We start from the raw sequence: 17972 nt of genomic DNA, 5'->3' as shown, positions 1-17972 counted from the left end.
ACTTTGAGCTTAGGAGCCTGTGGTGCCCGTACTGTGTTATCTCCTGCCACTCGCTGTGGCCTCTGCGGGTCAGGGGAAGGCCTGGAGCACGGATCACGGGACCTGGGACTCGAAATGAGACTGTGGTTGGTCGAAGCCGTGGGGTCGAACGGGTGCGCGTGTAGGATGCGGGCTGCCTTCCTCGCGGCTCTAGCGGCAGCTTCCCGTCAGCGTCACTGGGTCTGTCCTGTCAGGCTTTTCTCTGCCCCGTGGGCTCTTACCCGGTGTATGTGTGTGTGTGTGTGTGTGTGCACGCGCGCGTGTGTATTCTGTGGCTCAGGTCAATGTTCAGAAGTTTCCTGAGTTCCAGTAAGTACTGTCTCTGCCCCCGGTCTGCTCCAGAACCAGCCCGTGTCACTGGCCCGTGTCACCATGTTGGCCCGAGTCTTGGCATAGTCGGGGTGCATGGGTTGAGCTGACCCGCTTGGAGCGTGTTCACTGCAGCTGGCCTTGTCTTGAGGGTTCCCGGAGAGGAGTGTGGGATGCCACTAAGAGCTTGGTCACTTGCCGGACGCCATCCGGTATTTCAGACGTGGCGGTGCAGCCCGCGGGGCCTGCGACGCACGCACCTGCTCTGGCCTGGCCCTCTCCGTGTGTCAGCCGCCTCTGACAAACGTGGCCCGTGCGATTCAGGTAGCGGATGTCCTCGTGTGGTTTCTGAGGTCAGATCCTGAAGCACCAGCATTTTCCTTCCAGGGAGGCCCTGAAGCCAAAGCAGCTCACCCATTTTTAGATGAAAAAGAAACCTGTGGTCCAGGCTGAGCGTCTGGCCCGGTGACTGGGTTTAACGAAGGGGCACTCAAGCGTCTGCGCGGCCGGTGATGGGAGGCAGGGGGCGGTCTGGGTGTCCCCGTGAGTGAACTGTGCGGGCGCATACGTACACACACACACACACACACATGTCTCTCGCTCCGCCTGCAGACCTACCGTGAGCACCTGGAGGGGCAGAAGCACAAGAAGAAAGCGGCGGCCCAGAAGGCGGGCACCCAGGCCAGCGGCGGCCCGGGCGGGGTGCAGAGGAGGCCGCGCTGCGGGCTCTGTGCCGTGTCGTGCACAGGGGCAGACGCCTACGCCGCTCACATCCGGGGAGCCAGGCACCAGAAGGTAGGAGCCCTCAGGGCCCCACAGCCACGAGGGGGCCACCGCCAATGACAGGAAGCTGTTCATACGGGGCCCCAGGTCACTGCATTCCTCTGAAGGGTGTCCCCCTGCCCCCTGGACCAAGGCGTGGAGCGGCGTGACGGCCTTGTCCCCAGGCGGCAGGGAGACCACTCTGGGCCTTGGGTATCTACGTGTTTATAGAAACGAGGGTTCGGGTGTTGATGAGGTCAAACTGCGGGTTCCGTTTGGGGTCTGCTATTTAGCAGTGATGCCGATCCGGTTCAGTTACACAGTTCAGCCGGTAAGTGCTCCTGTCGATGTCGATAGCAGTGTTTTAATCGAAGGGAGTAATTTAATACCCATGTTTGTAGTCTCGATTACTATCGTGATATGAACATTTTCCCGCGGCCTTGAAAGAGCCTGTATTATGTCAGCTTATGGAGAAACTCGATGGGATCCCCCCCCAAGAAAAGGCAGGGAGACCCCACCTCTCTGCCCAGGGTCTGTCCTTGCCACACACTCCCGCAGGAACTTTGTAAAAAGCAGCAGCCCTTCCCAAATGGTATTGGTAACCTGCAGGGTACTGCTTGCTTAAGGGGTGTGTGTTGGCGGCAGGAGGAGAGCCTGGCGGGACACCAGCTTTAAGCCACTAAGCCACAGTAGTTAAGGGCAGAAGGATTAGGAAGGCCCCTGTCTAGGGCCCCACACAGAACCTGCCACACTCCCTCCTGCCCCCGGGCCTTTGCTCCCCCTCCCCCGTGGCTGGCCCTCCTCCATCTCCCCACTGCAGAGCTGGGCCACCCTCAGATCACCTTCCGAAGGGCCTGTGTTGTCCCCTCCTTCGGCCCAGCCAGAGCAGGCTCTCAAAAGCCTGAGCGAACTCAGAGCCCGCAGAGGCGAGAGCAGCGCCCAGAGGAGGGGAAGCAAGCAGGAGGAGGAGAGGTGGGGGAAGGGGAGGCACAGCCGAGCCTGGCTATTCAGGGGAGCCGGCAGGAGAGCTGGGACCCAGGACATTCTGGGGCCCAGGGGAGAACCTGCGGCCAGCCCTGGGCGGGGGCAGGTCTGGGCTGTGAGTGTCAGAGACTTGGAGCCGGGAGGTGTGATTGGGCCCTGACTGGGGAGGGGGGGCTGTTCCAGGTCTTGAAGCTACACACGAAGTTGGGCAAGCCCATCCCTGCCATAGAACCTGTGCCCGGGGACTCCAGCTCGGCCCAGGCCACCCGCACCAGCCAGCCGGCCCCGCTCACTGCGGAGAGTTCCCCCGCGGGCTCTGCCAAGCCCACAGCCCCTGCGGGTCCCAGCGCGTGCACCCCGAGCAAGCCAGCACTGACCAAGAGACCGGCGGCTTGGAAGGCCACGAGTGCGGGTATGGGTCACAGCCCAACGCCCGGACTCACTCCTCACGCTGGGATTTCAAAGAAGCGCTTGTCCCCTTCCCTCGTGGCATGCGTGCTAACCATCCCCTCTCTCCAGAGGGCCCAGGCCCTGGATGGAGGCCGGGGTGGGGAGAGGCAGCCCCTCTCTGCCACATTCCGGCCACCTTTGGGCCATACCCTTAGGAAGCATAGACAGAGCCCGTGGGGCAGTGGGGGCAGGATTCACATCCCGGTGCTCAAGGTGAACAGAGTGGGCTCTGATGAAATATGTGGGTCTCAGGAAATTGAGGCGGGCACCTGGGTCCCCCACCTGCGGCCCCACCTTTCCTGGGGGTGGCCTGTCTTGGGGGCGCGGATCGAGGGGCAGCAGCTAGGCCCCTGTAGACACGCACTCCACCGACTGCTTTGGGGCATTGCCTGTTTGCCCTCCGCCACTCTGGAAAGTAGGTTCCCCGTTTGCAGAGGGACAAACAGAGGTGAGGCAAGGTCACGTACCTGGCGCTGGGCCACCTCACGCACAGAGGAGGTGGGATTCAGACCCAGGGCCGCCCCAGGCTCTGCTCTCCATCACCGGCTCTGCCCAGGAAGGGGGAGGAGGATTTATTTTAAGTCTCAGTGGCCCTGTGTTTGGAATCACCACACGACACGAACCGCAAACCGAAGAGCGGTGTGGTAACAGAGACCCATCTCCCCTGGGGGGCCATGCCAGAGGGGGCTAGCTTGACCATGACTCTGGGTCCAGCTGGAAGAGTGGGGCGGCCACAGGCTCCTCCGCGAGAGGCCTGCCACCTGGGCCTCCCCGTGGACGCATTCAGACGGGCACCAAAAGCTGCGTGGTAGGCTGGAGCTCTCAGCTGAGACCCAGGCTGGCATGAAAGGGGCCTTTCAGGACGGGGGATCCGACCGCCTGACATCATGAGGGACCAAACGGGGAGCAGGAGACCTTGGTTTGCATCTCATTCCACACTTCATGCGGGCGGGCGGGAAGCCGGCCCTGGTTTCTGGCTGGCGCAGGTCGTGAGCAGCCCCGCTCTTCCTTCCAGGGACTTCCAAGCCGCAGGCGGCGGGCAGCAGGGCCCCAGAGGGCAAACGGGCACACCCTGCACCAGATGGGCCTGGAGGTCCACCTGCCCGAGGAGACTCCGCAGAAGCTTCTGGAAGCTGTGCCGCGCAGCCAGTGGGCCCAGGCTACGTGGAGGAGGTAACCGTGCCAGGCTTCCGTTGTGCTCCGGGCTGTCGGCGTGTCCCCAATCCCCCTCTGGGCTGTGGTGAGGGACTGCAGCAGGGGTCAGGCTTCAAGATCGCGCCCCGGGTCTCCATCTGAGATGTACGCACCTGTCCACACATAGTCCGTGGTGAGCCACAGTGTCTTACGGAACTCACTGGAAGGTCCAGGCACTGGGTTTCAGATCCTAGAAGGTAGGCCTGAGATACATAGAGGCCTGGTATCCCTGGGCATCAGGAGCCCGTGTGCAACCTCCGTGGCCACCGCCCTGGAGCCCGGAGCCTGCAAGGCCTGTCTGGAAGAGCTTCTAGACCCAGATTTGGAAGCCTTCTCCCCGGCCGCTTCCCTGCTTCTCAGGCTCCCCCTCACTGGCTGAAAGGAAGTGGGCGCAGTAGCACTTCTTCTGGTTGTGTTCAGCCACTTTTGCCTCCCCAGATAGGAGCCCCGCCGGGGAAGCCCTGGCATTTCGTAGTTGAGGTGATGACAAGGTGCATGAAAGCCTCAGGGGGCACGGCAGGGCCTGTGATGGCTGTAGCTCAGAATGGAGCCGAGGCAGGGGCTCTGTGGACAGGCGGCGGGTGTCTGCACCCCTGGGTGGGGAGCGGGCGGAGGAGCGGGACAGGACAGTGGCCGAGGGCAGCTGGGGCACCGGAGGGTGTGTTGGTGACATGCTGGCTCCCCCAAAGCCCACTTGGCAGGCGGGACACCAGCGCGCAGGCCTCCCGGGACGGTCCGGTGTCCCCAAGGGGACGGGGGCTGTGCCCCTGCCTGGGGAACCGGGCGCACTGCGTGGGTGGCGGCCGGCTCAGCAGGGCGCTGTGTCTCAGGTGCGCAACGAGGAAGGCAAAGTGGTCGGGTTCCAGTGCGGCCTGTGCGAGTGCAGCGTCGGGAACGCCACGGCCAGGGACACGCACGTGAGGGGCCGGCGGCACCGGCTGCAGTACAAGGTGTGCGGGGCTGCGGTGGGACCTGACCGCCAGGTTTCCTGCACCCCGTCCCACGCCCCTAACAGGAGCTCCGGGTGCTGGGGGCCTGTACCCCACGTTCCCTGGAGACCGCGGCAGACCCGGCCCCGGCTGGGATCCCCGTGGCGTCTCTTGACTCCGGACCCACCTGTTGCCGGAGGGGTCCCTAAGCACATGGAACAGGCTCACAGATGCAGCCGAGATGGGGCATGGGGGCAACAGGGGAGCCTGGGGGCCAGAGGCCGTGCCCCAGGGGCCCCTGCTGCAGCAGGGTGACCGTCCTCTGGGAGCCGTTCCTGGGAGGGGCCCGGGAGATGGGTGCCGAGACCCCCAGCACCAACAGGACCTTGGCTGGGCTGGTCTACTCCCCACCTGGGGTTGGCTGTGGGCCCTTCTGCCCCGTGGGCTGCACCGGAGGAGGGGCTGAGAGCCACCTCCCCTGGCCTCTCTCTCACAGGTTCGCGGGGCGGCGGGACGAGTTGTCGCGTGCACACCCCTCTTCTAGCTACTCCGTTGGGGTGTCACTCACGTGCTACACAGTTCACCCACATGAAGATTACGGTTTCCCAGCTTTTACTGTGGTGCAATCCCAGAGCTGTGACCCTTACGTCTCTCTAGTTCCAGAACATTCCATTACCCCAGAGAGAAGCCTCATCCCCATTCGCAGTCACCCCCAGCCCCCGGCCCCCACGAGTCCCCTTCCCAGTCCGCAGACCAGTCTGTTCTGGGCGTGTCACCCGCGTGGACTCACACCCTGTGTGGCCTTCTGTGTCTGGTTCCCTTCCTGCGTGTCGTGAGCTCAGAGTCTGTCCCCAGGGGAGCGCGTGGGGGCCTCACTCCTGCTCGTGGCCGAGGGACACTACTGTGCGTGGGGGACACACTGTGTATTGGTCCTTCCATCGATGGACACGTGGGCCGTTGGCAAGAGCAAAGGCCCCCTAGACAGTGCTGTGTTCGGGAACGATGAGGGACTCACCATAAACTACGTTCCACGGGAGAATCTGCGACGCCCTTGAAAACGCGGATCGCTGGGTCTCACCGCGTTTCCGCTGAGTTAGCTTGATTCGAAATACGCGCTTGACGTTGGCTCTATAGCAACCCATCCGTGGCCAGCGAGGGCGTCCACAGTGGTGCTGGATTTCCTTCTTTCCGGGCTGCTGTGTTGCGGCCGCGCTCCCCACGGGAGCTCCCTGTTTCGTGGGTCCCTGGAGCGTCCAGGCTCTGGGGGATGGAGTCCCGTTGTGGAGTCAGCCGGCAGGAGGCCGTGGCGCTGGGGGCTCCTGAGGCTCCTGGCATTTGTCGAAAGGAAGGTCTCCCGTCTCACAGCCCTTCCTGCCCTTTCCAGAAAAAAGTGAACCCAGACCTCCCGATCGCAGTGAAGCCCAGCCACAGAGCTCGGAAGCTTCTGGAGGCCAGGCTGAGGAAGCAGAGGCAGCTGAGCAGGCAGCAGCTTGAGGAGATGCGGCGCTGGTATGTGGGGAATTAGGCGCACGGGGTCCCTGCTGGGCTGCCCCCACCCTCTGCTTTCGGGCTTGAGGACCCAGGAGCTCGCCCCTGCAGTGTGGGCAGGGGACACGGCCCTCGGGGGAGATGGTCACGCAGGACAGCACAAGCCCGCAGCCGTGGAGCAGGGCTCTGGGCTCCCGTTCACAGGGAAGCTCCGGGTCTCTGTGCGCCCTGACCCCGGTGTCCCCGACCCCGGCGTCCCCTGACCACCGACATATCTGTCACGCCTTCCTCCACCCTCTGGAGCAGTTTGAAAGCGTTTTCGGATGCCGTGTCTGATCGACGGAAGACCTGGGCAGCGTCTGAGCTGGGGAACAAAGCTCAGGACAGACCTGGGGCGGCCATCACCCGCTCCTTCCCCACCTGTTGCCCTTGGCCTCTGTCCTCCGGGCCCGCATCGCCTCAGTCTCCCTGGGCCATGGCGGGCGTTGGGCAGGCCCGTGTCATGGGCCCTGGGGGCCCCGTCAGGTGGAGGCAGCGCTCTCTGGTGGTCCTGGAGCCCCAGCCTCCCTCAGCCTCTGGATGAGGCACGCTTCTGATGCGACAAGCCCAGGGGTCCCGCAGCCGCTTCGAGCAGCTTTTCCCCCTGGGTCCCTGCAGGCGCCAGGAGCTGTGCAGGAGGCGACTGGAGGAGGGGCCTCAGGCCCCCGATGAGCAGCCTGGACCCTCTTCGCCCGACCAGCACTCTCCTTCCCTCGCCAGCAGGCCGGGGGCACCGCCCGGCTCACCTCTGGTGGGTGGTGGCCTTGTCCTCGTGCCAGAATGCCTCCTGCTGTGGAGGCCCCACGGACAGCAGCCTCCTCAGGCCCTCCCTAGAAGGACCCAAATCCCTGACTACTCCAGGAGCGAGGAACACGCCTCTGAGCCATGACCCCCGAGAGGTGTCCGGGGGTGGGCACTGGCGGGGCCTGAGGGTCACAGCCCAGCCCCGTCACTGGTCACCAGTAGGAATCCCAGGCCCGGGCCCCATCCCTGGCCACTGGAGTTCCCTTGGCTCCCAGGCCCAGGTCACCACTTCCCTCCGGAGCCCTCGGCATCCGTCCGTGCAGGCTGGGCCCGGGACTGGATGGGAGCCTCCCGTTCCCACCTTGCTGGGGGGAGGCGCCCCGCTGAGTTGGCTGCACAGCCTCTGGCTCCGAAATGGAAGGATGTCACCAAAGGGGAGCCCGCAGGCCCCACGCGGCCCCACATTCTCGCCAGTCCACCGCCTCGTGGGTCCCCATCCTTCCTTCGCCTGGCTCTCTGCTGCCCCTTGCCTGTCACCCCCAAAGCCAGCCTGACTCTGGGGGCTCTCCAGGGCCCCCTGCTGCATGTGCCATGCCTCAGAGGGGCTGACGCTCACCTTGTCCCCTGCGCGCCCGGTGCCCCGGGCCTCGCCACCTGCTCACGACCAGCCCGCCTTTCCCTGCAGTCTGCACGGCGGCCGGAGTCCAGCGATGACCGGCACGTCCTGTGGAAGCACGCGGCCATCTACCCCACGGAGGAGGAGCTCCTGGCCGTGCAGAAGGCCGTCTCCCACTCGGAGCGCGCCCTCAAGCTGGTGTCCGACGTGCTGGCCGAGGAGAACTCCGGAAACCCAGTGCACGCGGGCGGTGAGCACAGGTAGTGGGGGGTCACTCTCCATTCCCCAGGCCCCAGGCCGACTGAGCGGGGCAGGGAGGCCCCCCAGGTGGAGGGTTGGGGTTCTGGACAGGACATGGCTGGCGGGGGGCGAGGCGCCTCACTCTGATCGGCTTTGAGCTCTCCGAGGTCCCTGGGACTTCCCAGCCAGCGGACAGAACTTTCCCCAAATGGACGCTTCCTATCCAGGGTGCATCTAGAAATGTTCCTTGTGAAGGGGGAACCGGGCTGTTTCTCATCTGCGAATGGGAAACCGAGGGGGATTCTCTTCTTCTGAGGGTCGGTGAGGTCCCCGAGCGGGAGAGCCCCCGAGCGCCTGCGTGAGTCACTCTTACAGTCGCTGTGGCTGTTGGGGCGTGGAGGCCTCTCCACCTGGGATCTGGATGAAGTCCGTCTTCCAAGTCCTTTCTCTCTGGGTGGCCGCCCTTGTATGATGCTCGAACATGCCGTGCAGCTTACGTCTCAGCCACGCTGGCGGGGACCGTTCTGGGGCACGGACGACCTTGTGCGCCCATCACCCTGGTTGGCCTCTGCTGCTGGCGGAGATCCGTCCTGTTATAGTCCGTGCGCCCCTGCCCCTGCCTGGCACCCCCTGCCTGCACTGCCCGTCCCCGGGGCTCCACCCGTGCTGGACACCGCACGCGTAGGCCAGAGGGGTCCTGCAGTGTCCCTCCATTTGCAGCCAGCTGATGCCACTCAGTTCCTTCTTGTTAGCACAGTGTCTGCGCCCTGGGGGAGCGCACGTGTGCCCTCGGCTGCGAGCTCCCCTGGCCTTCCCTGGGAGAGGGCCCCTCCTCCACCTGCGTGGTCAGAGAAGCAGGGGTGCACCCAGCCCCCACCGGCGTCCTCGCGCAAGGTGCTGGGTCCCGTACCAGCTTGTCGCGGGTGTTGTGTGTGCACGCCCACGGCGCTCAGCCCAGCCCCTGCAGACTCCTGTGGTCCGGTGACCACACGTCGGCCTCCACGAGGTGCGTCCCAGAGCCGCCCCTTCACGGCCCCACACTTCCCCTCCCGGAAACCTCCCAAATGCCGTGTCCTCGGGAAAACAAAGCCGGCCTCCTGTCCAGCTCTCACGGGACGCTTCTATCCCATCACGTGTGCTGTGGTGGCCCAGAGGCCAGGAGCTGGCCCCAGAGAGCGCGGGCCCCTGTTTTGACATAAGAGAACCGCGGCGCGGTCACACTTGAGCAGCAGTCCCGCACCGGCGCCAGGAAAGCAGGCTCCACAGAGATCAGACTGTGGGTTTGGGGCTGTTTGGTTTCACAGTGGGTGTGAATTGAGATCCAGCTTGATCGATAGCCTCTGAGTCTCCCGTCGGCGGCCCGCCCCCCACTCCCATCCCCTGCCCTCTGCCCTCCCTGGTCCTTGCTCCAGGCCTGCCGTCTCCCGTCTGCGGGTGCCGGTGACCTCCTGGCCCGGTCCTCGGGGCGGGGGGGGGGCACTGGGCTCCAGCACACATGGTCCAGAAGCCGACAAGAAATGCATAAATGGGGGCACTTCGGGGGGGCCCCGTGGGTTAAGCACATCTGAGTCTTGATCATTTCAGGGTCGTGGGTTCAAACCCCAAAGCTCCTCACGTGCAGCCTATCTAAAAAGAAAAAAGAGAGAGAAATACATAAATGAATTTTAAAACAAAAAAGACCCCAAACCAAAAACAGCTCCTCCTCTCCCCAGGAGTGTCACAAAGCGAGCAGCAGCGGCTCCTGGAGCCACGGGGCGAACGACCCCAGGCAGAGGGGCCAGCGAGGGAGCAGCCTCATGGGGCTGGACCACAGGGACCAAGGGAGGCTGGGGGTCGGGTTGGGAGAAGCTGGGGCGTCCCCCACCTCCCCCCCTGCAGAGGGGCAGCACCGGGAGGGGCCATGGGGCAGAGGCGAGCTCAGGCTCCCACTGCGGTGAGCTGGCCTGGGCTTCAGAAGGGCAGGGTGCTGTGGGGCAGGGCCTGAGGGGAGCGGGCAGGCTCCCGGCCAAGGAGCTGAGGTGCGGGGCACAGTGACCTTGGAGACGCTAAGGACGACACAGAGCCCAGGGCCCCAGCTGGCTGAGACCAGGGGCCACGGGGATGGCCACTGGTGGCCTTCCTCAGAATGCAGATTATCAGAAAGGAGTAAAAACCAGCAGTCCTTACTGGGCATGTGCAACTTGGTGGGCTTGTCCCCAGGGGCGCAGGCCCATTTCACAGATGGGGTAACTGAGGCAGAGGCCCCGCAAGGAGCCCGTGAGCGCAGGAGCGGGGGGACCCTGGCAGCGACCCCTTCTCCCGACCCCTTTCCCCTGCGGGTCTCACACATTTGCGGGCTTGTCTTGACAGTGGTGGCTCCCCCTCTGCACGGGTCCTGAAGGGCGTGATGCGGGTTGGCCTTCTGGCAAAGGGCCTTCTGCTGCGGGGGGACAGGAAGGTGCGGCTGACCCTGCTGTGCTCGCAGAAGCCCACACGTGCCCTGCTGCAGAGAATCTCGGAGCACCTGCCCCAGCAGCTCCCGGTAAGAGCCACGGGGCCCAGGTGGCAGCCAGACCGGATGGCCTTGTTTCCAGGTGATTCGAAGAAACAAGAGTTGGGCTGTTGGACCCAGACTGGGTTGTTTTTATAGAAAAGTTGACGAGATAGTGAACTCCGGGGTTCCTTTATAAAGCGAGTCTAGGGTAAAAGAGAGGAGGAAGGTGTTCTGTCACTGCGGTGCCGACTTACCAGTCGTTACAGGGGTGAGTGGAGCTGAGCCCAGCCCTGTGAAGACCCGTTTGGGGACTATGGTAGGGACCTGGGCTCCTCTTCTCTGGACTGTTCTGGGAAGATCTCAGCAGAGACCATGATTGGCAGAGGACCAAGTTTCCTGGGGCAGGGGGGGTGGGCATGCGTTCTCCTTCCTGGTGAGTCTTTTTCTGCATCCCCAGAAAATCCAGCACTGGGGGCTGCACAGACCCAAGTCTCCCCCCCCTAGGGCCCCCACTCTGGTCACGAGCAAGCTGACATCCAATGTGCCACTTGTGAAGAAATGGAAGTCAGATGCCAAGGCAGGAGCACTGGCAGGGACAGGGGAGGCACATCAGACAGGATGGGGGGAGCCATGTGTCCTGATAGGAATGGGGCCTCTAGGTGGGAGCTAGAGACCGGGGGAGGCCTTAAAAGATGGAGGAGCAGTGGTCCATGTAGAAGGACCTGCATTTGTGGGGCCTGGATCACACCAGGCCTGAAGGCCGTATAGGCAGGTAGGCCTGCGTTTCTCAGGGAAGTGGGAAGGCAGGAGGGCTTTGAGCAGAGGAGTGACACACCTCCACTTGGCTGATTTAAATACCCCTTTTCATAGCTCAGTTGGTTAACCCTGGACTCTTGATATTGGTTCAGGTCATAATCTTGGGGTCAGGGGATGGAGCGCCACGACGGGCTCCATGCTCAGTGGGGAGACAGCTTGAGGCTCTCTCCCTCTCCCGCCCCTGCTGCTCCTCCTACCCCCACTCTCGCAGATGAGTGCACCAGCTCTTTATTTATTTGAGAGAAAAATCAATAAAAATCAATTTAAATAAATCAGTAAACACCTGTTTCCTTCGCACCCATGGCACGGTGGTTTCCACTAGCTACTGCAGGGCTGTGTGTGTGGGTCAGACGCAGCCTCACAAAGGCAGCCTAGGCTGTGGCTGAGCTGCCAGTGCCCCACCCCCCCAGTGGCAGGAAGCATTTCACCCCAGAGTCTGACCTAGGCACCCCCATGCCGGCCAGGTGGGGAAAGACGGCTTAGCCAGGGCAGAGAGCATTTCTAGGGGTGTAGAGACAGGTGCCTGGAGCTCCACGCAGCTCGGGGCACCCTGGCTAGGCATCTCAGAGACTTCAAAATAAGGCGAGGTATGCCATAAGGCCTCTCTGAGCAGTGGGCACTGGACCATGTGCCTTGGTTCTAAAGTCTCCTGGAAGGGCCTGCCTGTGAGGGTGACCCCTGAAGGGTTCCCCCAGTGAGGGCCGGGGCGTTCCTGGGCCCCTGTGGCAGGTGACCAAGGGGGCCTGGGTCTTGCCTGGACGCCAATCTCTGAATGGGTTTTCCCCATTCTCCCCTGCTGTGCCCAAATAATAGCTTCTTTTTTTTTTTTTTTTAAATTTTTTTTTTTATTATTTATTTGACAGAAATCACAAGTAGATGGAGAGGCAGGCAGAGAGAGAGGGGGAAGCAGGCTCCCTGCTGAGCAGAGAGCCCGATGCGGGACTCGATCCCAGGACCCTGAGATCATGACCTGAGCCGAAGGCAGCGGCTTAACCCACTGAGCCACCCAGGCGCCCCGCAAATAATAGCTTCTTCCACTGGCAAAGTCACCTTGCTGTTTTCACTTAGCACCTCTAGGGTCCAACCCCCTGTGCATATTTAAGGGGCCTCATTGCGTTATGTGACTGACGAACATTTCATTGCTGTCCATCCATAACTTGAGGCGCCCCTCCGTGTAGTTGGACATTCAGGTCATTTCCAGCGAGCAGGTAACCTTGTACACATGTGAGAGCTTATTCCAGGAGCAGAATTGCTGGCCAAAGGCCTGAGGCCAGATGCTTCTGATAAATGTTGCCAGATCAGCCTCCACCAGCAGATTATATAGATGGCTGGGTTTGCCAGCCCAGCTGTGCTGCAGACTGTTGATGTCTGTTCTCCCAGGGGACAATGGTAGCTCGTTATAGTTTTAATTGGTTCTCTCTTACCATGGGAGAAGTTTGTGTTGTTGCATAAAGAGGGTCATTTCTATTTCTTTTGCTCAAGCTACCTGTTATGTCGCACACCAGTTTATTTTTTTAATTAGATTGCTGGCCTTGTTGTTGATCTGTGGGCGTTCTTTACATATGAAGGCCCCTACATACTGGGTTTGTTATCTGTGCGCGTTGCTGTGTAGGTGTGCTCCTGCAGGGTCGGGGCTACATGTAAATCCCCTACCAGTTCCAGGCCCCCAGCACAGGGCCCAGCCCTCGTATGTATCCTTGCTCATTTACCGGTGGTTCTCAGCTGGGGTGACACGGACTCAGGTTGCATTCGCCCTTCACAGATGGTGACAGAAGACAAGTACGAGGTCTCCTCTGACTCCGAAGACAACATCATCATCTCCTCCTGCGAGGAGCCCGGAATGAGGGTCTCTGTGTCGGTCACCTCGCCCCTGATGCGGGAGGACCCTTCCATGGAACAAGGTGCGGCCAGGCCTGTCTTCCAAACTTGTCATTCTCGAACCTTCTTCACGATTGTTTTGTCTAACCTTCTTCTTTAAGTCAGCTCATTTTTGTCACTTAAATTTTTCAAGAGGAGCACCCTTGAACCATTGGTGGAAAAGGTTACCAGTTGTCATAGTCATAAAAAAAAAAATACCGGGGATAGAAAAACATTGTTAAATTCTAGCTGAAAGCCCCGCTAGGCTTTGCTCAGACACATGAACAAGGGGCAGACTGGGCACGTGGGGAAGTGTGAGCGGTCCGAGGCCGCTGGCCGGGGCTGGCCGGAGGGAAGCCCCCGCTGTGGCCCTCCCCTGTGGGGGTCCAGGGCTGGCTGTCACTGGAAGGGAGCTTCGAAAGCCCCTTCTCGCAGACCCACCCCTGCTGGCCGCATCTCAGCCTGAAGGAGGGGTTCGTCCGGGATACTGATGCACAAGGGACACTCCGTTCCATCGCCTGACCTCTGTCTGTGCTCCAGGCCTCCTGGAGCAAGGAGGTGGGGGTGGGGTCGTGGTAAGAAGGCAGGAGAAGGTGCGCGAGTCGCTCCCAGACTTGGGGCCTTCTCCGTCACCTGTTAGAGTCTGACCCACCCTCTCCCTTGCCGTGGTGCACTCGGAAGTGCCTGGAAGCCTGGCTTCGTCCAAAGCTCCCCACCTGAACCGTAACTTGCTCACCACGGGACGGCAGACGGAGAGGATTTGCAGAGAAATAACTTCTCTGGTCCTTGCGGTGTCCTGGAGGGAAGACAGTCCGGAGCCCTGGACCTTCCAGAAACCCAAGGGCTGGGGCCACACGGCCCAGTGAGGCGGGAGGAGGGGGGGGAGGGCGCCGTGCCCACATGCTCTTTCCTCCTAGAGGGAATGCAGGTGCCTCCGCCCGACCCAGGCGACGTCCTGAGCCCGGAGAAGAGCCTCCAGGCGCTGGCCGCCCTCCGCCACGCCAAGTGGTTCCAGGTTAGGGATGGGGGCTCTGCCCTGTTGCTCAGGGGAGTGGGCTCGGCATACAACCAGGAAGGGCAGCCATCTGTACGGCATGTCCCCGCCTGGCCGGCCAGCCTGTGTCCCCCTGCCCAGCATGAACCGACACTCGTGTCAGGAACGTGGCCAGAGAGCTCGCTGCTCGGGGCTGGGGCTGCCACGGCCCCTGATCCACCCGATGGCAGCTACTGGGGGCTCCGATGGGGCCTGTTGGGTTGGCGTGGGGTCTCTTGGGGAAAGGACTCGGCTCCCAGCTGCCTCGCTGGAGGCCAGCCAGTCTGTGCCGCCCCCTCCCCACCACCGGAGTCCCTCCTGGGCCTGGCTCACAGCCCTGAGCGGCCACCCTTGTGCCCGGGGCCCCGTACACGTGATTCCCTGACCCGACGCTGTACTTCTTTTCCCAAAGGCTCGCGCCAGCGGCCTGCAGCCGTGCGTGATTGTGCTCAGGGTCCTCCGTGACCTCTGCCGGCGTGTGCCCGCCTGGGGGGCCCTGCCGCACTGGGTAAGGCACCAATGTGGGCCTCGTTTAGCCCGAGACACATGCCCCCCGCTTCCCACGGCTGGGCTGTCCAAGTGCCTGAGCAGCGGCTCCTAGTGCCCCCCTCCCAGCCTCCACTCCCTGCCCCGTGTGCATCGGTCTTGACACCACCCCCTTACGGACACAAGGTCCGTGCTGACACCGAGAGGAGTGGTTTCCCTCTAAGTCTAGAAGCGCCCCCAAGACCCTGTGTGTCCCTGCAGGACCCCTCCAGGCAGGGCGGCTCCCTGGGGCGGGGGGCACGCCAGAGCAGCTCGCTGGGTCATTGGGATCCCCAGCTAAATGCACGAGGGTCCCAGAGAGCGGTTCTTTTAACCCTTGGGATGCTGGCCCACGGTGTTTGCGTGCCTGGGATTAGCTGAGGAGTCGGAGATGTGGAGAGCGAGGTCATTTGTGCTCAGCCAGGCCCCAGGGAGGGGAGGCTCCAAGGGTCCCCCTTTGTTGCAGAAATTCAAGGGGGAGTGGCCCTGAGGGAAGGAGCTCAGGGTCCCCTGGAGACCCTGCCCAGCCCATCATTGCTGCTCTCCCTCCGGTTCAGCTCTCCCCGAGAGCTCTCCCCCAAGTCACGGTGTCTCTGCTGTCCCCACACTGCCCAGGCCATGGAGCTGCTGGCGGAGAAGGCTCTGAGCAGTGCGTCGGGGCCCCTCAGTCCTGGGGATGGCATGAGGCGTGTCCTGGAGTGTGTGGCCTCAGGGACACTCCTGGAAGGTCAGTCCCCCTGCCAGGGAGCCCAGAGCACGAGAGCGCACTCGGGAGCCCCGTTCAAGGCAGACAGGAGGACGGGTGGACAGACCCATAGGCTCCAGGGGAGGCACGTGGATGCACCCACGGAGGAGGGCGGGGCGCGGGCTGGGGCAGGAGAGGGGCCCGCCCTGGGGCAGCACGGCCCTGGTTCTCGGGGGGCCCTCCTGTCCTTTCTGGAGCGCCCTGGGAATCTTGGCGAAGGAAACGGCCAGGGTAACGCGGGTAACGGGCTGTAGGCAGGGGTGTTCACACCGTGTATTTTCCACCGCCAAGGGGAGACCCCACACCGCCCCGCAGTTGAGATGTTCGATGCAGAAAGGGAGTTCCCGGGTTGTTCCAGTGACGCAGGATGGTAGCAGGCTAAGAGAGTGGAAGCGAAGCAGTGACCCGTCCGTGTGGTCACACAGTGTCAGGACCCGTCCGTGTGGTCACACAGTGTCAGGGGCGCAGGGACCCGCGGTTGCCGCGGCCTCTCACGGGCTGCTCTCTCCTGTGCTCTTCCCACCGCCCCTCGCCAAGACGGGCCTGGGCTCCAGGATCCCTGCGAGAGAGACCAGAGGGACACCCTCGGGGCCATGACACGGCAGCAGCGCGAGGACCTCACGGCCAGTGCCCAGGTGGGACAGCAGCCCCAGCGACTCCACAGGAGTGGGTGCGGGGAGGTGGCCCCCTGTCCCCGCCCCTGCAGAGTTGGGCAGCCTGTGGGTAACACGACTGCTCCTGGGGGCGGGGGAGCCCAGCTCAGGGCCGCGCACCCAGGCCGCACTGGCTCGGACTTTTCCCCGGTGCCCCCCAAGGCCCTCCTGCCCGTGCTGTGCCACCACCCAGCCGTGGCCTCCAGCGTGACTGGCCCCGCCAGCCCTGAGCGCCTGGTTGTGGGTTCCCTTTTGTTGGTGGGAGTGTTAGCTCTCCCAGCGGCCCGGAATCCATAGCGGGCCTGGCGCTCACGGCGCGCCCCAGACTGGAAGCACCAGGTTGCTTGGGATCTGATTGGGATCTGAGGCGAACGGGAGATGCAGGGTTTGGGGTCCCCGTAGAGGGGCAGGCAGGGGCTGATGCCCCGAGGGGTGACCTGGCAGTGTCCTGCCTTCCGCTGACCCCAGCGAAGCCCCCTACCTCTCTTCCGCGGTCGTGGGAAGCGCCCAGAGCCCAGGCGGCGTTGCGGGGTGCCAAGGGGTGGGGGGTGCTGACCTGCTGTCTGCCCCCAGCACGCCCTGCGCTTGCTGGCGTTCCGGCAGATCCACGCGGTCCTGGGCATGGAGCCTCTGCCGCCCCCCAGAAGCCGGCCGGGGCCGCGTTTCCGCAAGAGGCTGCGGGAGGCGAGTGCGGCCCCCGAGGGTGACGTCCAGAGGAAGCAGGGCCGGCCGGGCGAAGAGGGCCCGCGTGAGCAGCCTCAGCCCTGCGCGTGAGTCCCTGGATTCATCCTGACGTTGGACCGTCGTGTCTTCTCCATGGGTTTCTTTAAAAACACTTGTGTTTCAGTCCTCAGTGAAACCCTGTTATCAGGGCGTGAGAGCCACGGGGCCGCCCCCTCCCCACCCCACGGCCCCTGCCTGTGTGGGTTTCCGAAGTGTTTCCCTTGGATCCCGCACTGTTCATGCCCTTGAAATCCTGCCGAAGGGCCTTCTTGGCTGGGGAGGCAGGCCAGGGAGAGCAGGGGGCTGGGGGCCCACCCTGAAGGCACAGCCGGGCCCCCAGCCTAGGGACCCCCCCCCCAGATGCCAGAGGTCTGCAGGGCCTGAGCTGGGTGGTGTCTCTCCCGCTCTTGGACCCTCAGGGAGGATGCTGGAGCCCAGCGGTGGTGAGGGCGCGGGCTGGGCGCTCCCCTCGCCCCCCAGAGATGTCCGTGACCCACAGCCCGCCCTGACCCCGTGCCGACGAGCGCCTTCGAACACCGCTGTCTGCCGCTTTGCATTCAGGCCTGGGCTCTGCCCTCGTTCCCACTCGGGGGCGGCCGATGCAGGCCCAGGGCTGGGCCTGGTGGGCGTGGGGGCGCCCCCAGCCTCCGCCCCGATGCGGCCAGACTCCCTCTCTGCCGCGGCGTTTTGCCCAGCTGCCCAGGGACCCTGAAGGAGAAAAGCCCATCTGGGCTCCATTGATCCCTTCGGTTCCATATCTGTGTTTAGGGGATGGCAGGAGCGTGGCTCCGCGTCTCATGTGCTGCTGGAGCCGCCCGAGAGCTTGCAGGGCCCGGGGTAAATAAATCGTGTCTGTTGGCGTGGACTGTGCGCTCTTCCCTTGGGGTGCAGGTGCCCCTGCGGGCCCTCCCACCACTCCCTCAGGGCTCCGGGCAGGGAGCCCGCCTCGCTCTCTGGGCCTCGGGCCACAGGTGTGAGCAGCGAGGAGAAGGCCGAGGAGCTGGGCTGCCCGGAGGCTGCACCCCGACATGTGGGTCCCTCGGGCCCTCCCCACACCAGTGTGCCCTGGGGACCCCACCCGAGAAGCAGTCATCTCGCAAGTGCCCCATGGCTGCTCAAGGAACCCATTTTGGCCTGGTCCCAGCAATGAACAGTGGGCCCCTGAGTGGGAAGGTGGGGGGCCTGGAGGGCTTCCCGGAGGAGGAGGTGGTGGTTTAGCTGAATTGGGGTTGGGGGCTTTCCACCTGCAGGGCCCCTATGGAGGGTTCCTTGGAGTTTTCCCAAATGCTCATTGTGAACCTCAGGAGGGAGGGGGCGGTTCACACGGGGAGCTCTGGTCCCAGGCTGAGCCGA

The 17972-nt window shown here is 63.3% G+C and overlaps 1 protein-coding gene and 1 long non-coding RNA gene across 6 annotated transcripts in view; one reads left to right on the top strand and one right to left on the bottom strand.

Annotated features, from left to right (window-relative positions):
* The window catches only part of ZFR2 (zinc finger RNA binding protein 2), a 37061-nt gene extending 19341 nt beyond the window's left edge, over positions 1-17720 (top strand). For all 5 annotated transcript variants that reach the window (XM_059388653.1, XM_059388655.1, XM_059388654.1 and 2 more), the window contains 15 exons: positions 961-1143; positions 2278-2506; positions 3560-3717; positions 4569-4688; positions 6052-6176; positions 6813-6945; positions 7624-7814; positions 10144-10315; positions 12846-12984; positions 13858-13955; positions 14386-14481; positions 15114-15225; positions 15781-15878; positions 16470-16666; positions 17039-17720. In XM_059388653.1, coding sequence (XP_059244636.1) covers positions 961-1143; positions 2278-2506; positions 3560-3717; positions 4569-4688; positions 6052-6176; positions 6813-6945; positions 7624-7814; positions 10144-10315; positions 12846-12984; positions 13858-13955; positions 14386-14481; positions 15114-15225; positions 15781-15878; positions 16470-16666; positions 17039-17066 — 2079 coding nt within the window. In that variant the 3' untranslated portion in view covers positions 17067-17720. The remainder of the gene's footprint in view (positions 1-960; positions 1144-2277; positions 2507-3559; positions 3718-4568; positions 4689-6051; positions 6177-6812; positions 6946-7623; positions 7815-10143; positions 10316-12845; positions 12985-13857; positions 13956-14385; positions 14482-15113; positions 15226-15780; positions 15879-16469; positions 16667-17038) is intronic.
* LOC132010792 (uncharacterized) lies at positions 15490-16462 on the bottom strand. The gene is made up of 2 exons (XR_009402287.1): positions 16378-16462; positions 15490-15802 (listed from the first exon to the last, which is right to left on the bottom strand). It is a non-coding gene; the product is annotated as an uncharacterized LOC132010792 (long non-coding RNA).
* Positions 17721-17972: the final 252 nt, after the last annotated feature.

This window comes from Mustela nigripes, chromosome 2, assembly GCF_022355385.1.
Source record: "Mustela nigripes isolate SB6536 chromosome 2, MUSNIG.SB6536, whole genome shotgun sequence".
Classification (NCBI taxonomy): domain Eukaryota; kingdom Metazoa; phylum Chordata; class Mammalia; order Carnivora; family Mustelidae; genus Mustela; species Mustela nigripes.
This window is presented reverse-complemented; position numbering and strand designations above follow the sequence as displayed.